A 3,372-nucleotide genomic window follows, 5' to 3' on the forward strand; every position below is an offset into this window, starting at 1 on the left:
TTGATTTGATCATTATTCATCACTTTTATGGGATCTCGAGGAACATACCAACCCTAGAGGCCTAGATTCATGTATAGTAACTAGTAGATTTCATTTCAATCATCTTTCTATGATCATTCAAAGAGCACTTTCTAGAAATTCATAAAACCGTCTATCAAAAAGGGTCTTTACATTCACAATAATAGTAAAAAATAAATTATAATAACTCACATATTATTTTATTATATCTAATTCAATCTTAATTGAATCTTTAAATTTTTAAAACCTTTAACTTTATTAATTCAATAATCGGTTTGATTTTCAGACGGTTTTATTTGAGTTGTTTCTTATTTTTTATATAATAATAAGAATTTAATTTTAATGTACAGTCAGTGTAAAATCGTTTTACTCATACAAAAATAATTACTTTTTACATGACCGCGTGAATGGTCATCGTCATCAAAAGAGAACAATTGTGATTACATAATGCCGTGTTATACGTGCATTCAATCACATAATGTCGTATTAACAAAAATAATTATTTTTTACGTTGACTGCGTAAATAGTCATAAAAAATAACGGTTGTAATTACACAACTGTATAAAACGTTTTACACCCAGTCAATGTAAACGAAGATGTGTTACTTCTCTTTATAGGTAGGTATAGAGAAAGTGAAGTAATTGAGAATTGTATTTTGTAAGTGCAGGAGTTGAGTCGGTGGAAACAGAATTAGGAAAAGATCAAGTGATAGTAAAGGGTGTGATTGAAGCTGCAAAGCTTGTTGATGAAGTGTACAAGAGGACCAAGAAGCATGCTTCTGTTGTGAAGACTGAAGACGAGGAAAAGAAGGAAGAAGAGAAGAAAGAGGAGGAGAAGAAAAAAGAAGAGAAAGAAGAACAAGAGAAAAAAGAAGGTGAAGGAGAAGGAAAGAAAGGAGAAGAAGATGATGATGATGATCATAATAAGTTTGACATCAAGAGGAGTGAATATTGGCCATCAAGATCCTTTGTTGACTATGCATATGATCCTCAAATTTTCAGTGATGAGAACCCAAATGCATGTTCTGTAATGTAGACAAAGTTTGGTTTTTCTTTCTCTACTATTTGTATGTATGTATTTTTAGGCATCATGTTTTTAGAGCTATGGTCATCAATAACATTATATAATATATAATGTAATGTCAGTTGTTGAAAATTATGGACCTTTAGCTAAATGTATGTGTTTAACAATTAACATGTATCACTGAATTTTGGCCTATGATTTCTGCACTTAAAATTTTACTTTATTTTTTTAGTGGTTAGGTTTACTTTGAGAATCCCACTTCACCTGCATCTTCCAACTTTAGAATTTGTTCTGGCATTTAGCAGTAGCCATTTTAAGTATTCATAGGCTGCAAATACTTCTGTATGAAGCAAATGAAGTTCTGATCATATTTAATAGAGAACTCATTATCACTCCTATTTTGGTAATGTCACTTATGTTTTATACATAAATTTATGTAAATATGCAATGTAAAAAATTATGTATAAAGTATGTGTGGAGTGACATTATAAAAAATAGGATAAAATATACTTTTTGTCCCTTAAATTTGGCAAAAAATTCAAAAATACCTTAAGTTTTATTTTGTTTCAATTTTGTTCCAAAAGTTTTCAATTTGCATCAAATATACTCCCGACAGCTAAATTTTCAAAAAATTTAAGACCAATCTAACAATAATGCATGAAAATGATGCTTGATTTACTTGTGTTGAGGGTTGTTCTTATGAAATTGTTGTTGAATTGATCTTAAATTTTTTGAAAAATTAGCTGCCAAAAGTATATTTGATGCAAATCGAAAAGGACAAAATTGAAACAAAATAAAATTTAGGGGTATTTTTGGAATTTTTATCAAACTTCAAGGACAAAAAGTATACTTTACCCTAAAAAATAAGAGCGACAATATTATTGTTTTATTTAATTATATATATATAATCGTGTTGTTTAATTATGTTAGTTGGAAGTTTTGATATTTTCTTCTATCTTTTTTTTTCCTACTTTAAGTCTAAAAATGTATATAAAAAAAATATTAAATTTATAACATAGAACATAATGTCTTATACTTGTCTTCAAATCTAAACACATTTTTGTGTCTCTTTTTATTTGTATTTGCTAAATAAAATTTAGACTAATAATGTAGTGGAGCACGTTTAAGGGTGTGGCATGTGCAATAATTTGGACCACAAGGGCATTGAGGAACAATATTTGATAATGGAAAATGAAAGTTGCTTGGTATATATAGTGGGGACAAACACATGCTTACATACAGAAGAAGAAAACAAAGGGTGGAGGAGGTTTGATTATTAGGGTTTATAAACAGAGAGATAGATATTGGAGTAGTGGTACCATATACCAAAAGATGAATCTTGAATAGTGCTAAAGGCAAATTTAGGCCTTGTGTACATCTCATTGTACTTTGTGTCTAACCAACTTGAATCATTAAAGAGCCACTCACTACTTCAGATCCCTTATTCCAGATCTTCATTCAAAAATTTCTAGCTAGTGCTTCAGATTTTTCTACTTTCTAATGATGCCATGGATTTGGAATATCATTATTAAATGATTTGACTAGATAGTAAAAAATTTTGGAGGGAAAAAAAATAAAAAAAATAAAAAAACTAGTGACTAGCTTATATAATTTTTTTTTTTGTTGCTCATGGTATCTCCTAGCCCGACAAGCCAATGACTAATCCGTTGAGAATCGGAGCTTCATTTAAGGGTCTGCCGCTGGCCAATGGGTTGCTGCATGCACAAGGTGGGATTCAAACCCCTAACACTTTCTTAAGCGGACGAGTGAGCTGACCACTCGACCAACCCAAGTTGGTTAGTGACTAGCTTATATTTCATTGCATGATAATTTGTTGATAAGACACCATATGAGATAACTATGCCTTTCTTTGCAAAAAAACATTTATGAATGTAAGTTGTGTATTGTGGACAATTCAAGTTAATTCATTATGAAATGAATGACTAATCTTGATGACAATGCATTGATGCATTGAAAGTGAAACTACATGAATGCTTGAATTAGCTTTGCTGTCAGCTCCACTTCTATCAACAATTTATGGAGATTCATAGATCATGGTTGTTTTGACCTACCTATAATTATAAAGTAAGAGATGTTCACTATGATAAATGATGAATTTTTAAAGGGGGTAAATTTATGGGGTTTTTTTCATTTTATAACTTCTATTCCAATGGAAGGGGAAACAGATTCATTGTTAATAAATTGTCACCTTTTTTTTCTTAATTGAACTTAATATTTCAATATGCAGGGGAAGACTAGTAGAGTTTTTTTCCTTTTTTTTTTTTCATTCACAAAATTCAACATCATTTGAGTTAGATTCTAGGATATAAA

At 30.0% G+C, this 3,372-nt stretch overlaps 1 protein-coding gene across 2 annotated transcripts in view; it reads left to right on the top strand.

Moving 5' to 3' along the window:
• The window catches only part of LOC107638719 (heavy metal-associated isoprenylated plant protein 7), a 4,046-nt gene extending 2,792 nt beyond the window's left edge, over window positions 1-1,254 (top strand). Inside the window, exon 5 of one of the 2 annotated variants that reach the window (XM_016342082.2) lies at window positions 686-1,239. In XM_016342082.2, the coding sequence (XP_016197568.2) occupies window positions 686-1,053 (368 nt within the window). In that variant the 3' untranslated portion in view covers window positions 1,054-1,239. Of the gene's footprint in view, window positions 1-685 lie in introns of both variants that reach the window. The other variant, XM_021120637.1, reaches the window with a different exon arrangement.

Source organism: Arachis ipaensis, chromosome B04 (assembly GCF_000816755.2).
Source record: "Arachis ipaensis cultivar K30076 chromosome B04, Araip1.1, whole genome shotgun sequence".
Taxonomy (NCBI): Eukaryota; Viridiplantae; Streptophyta; class Magnoliopsida; order Fabales; family Fabaceae; genus Arachis; species Arachis ipaensis.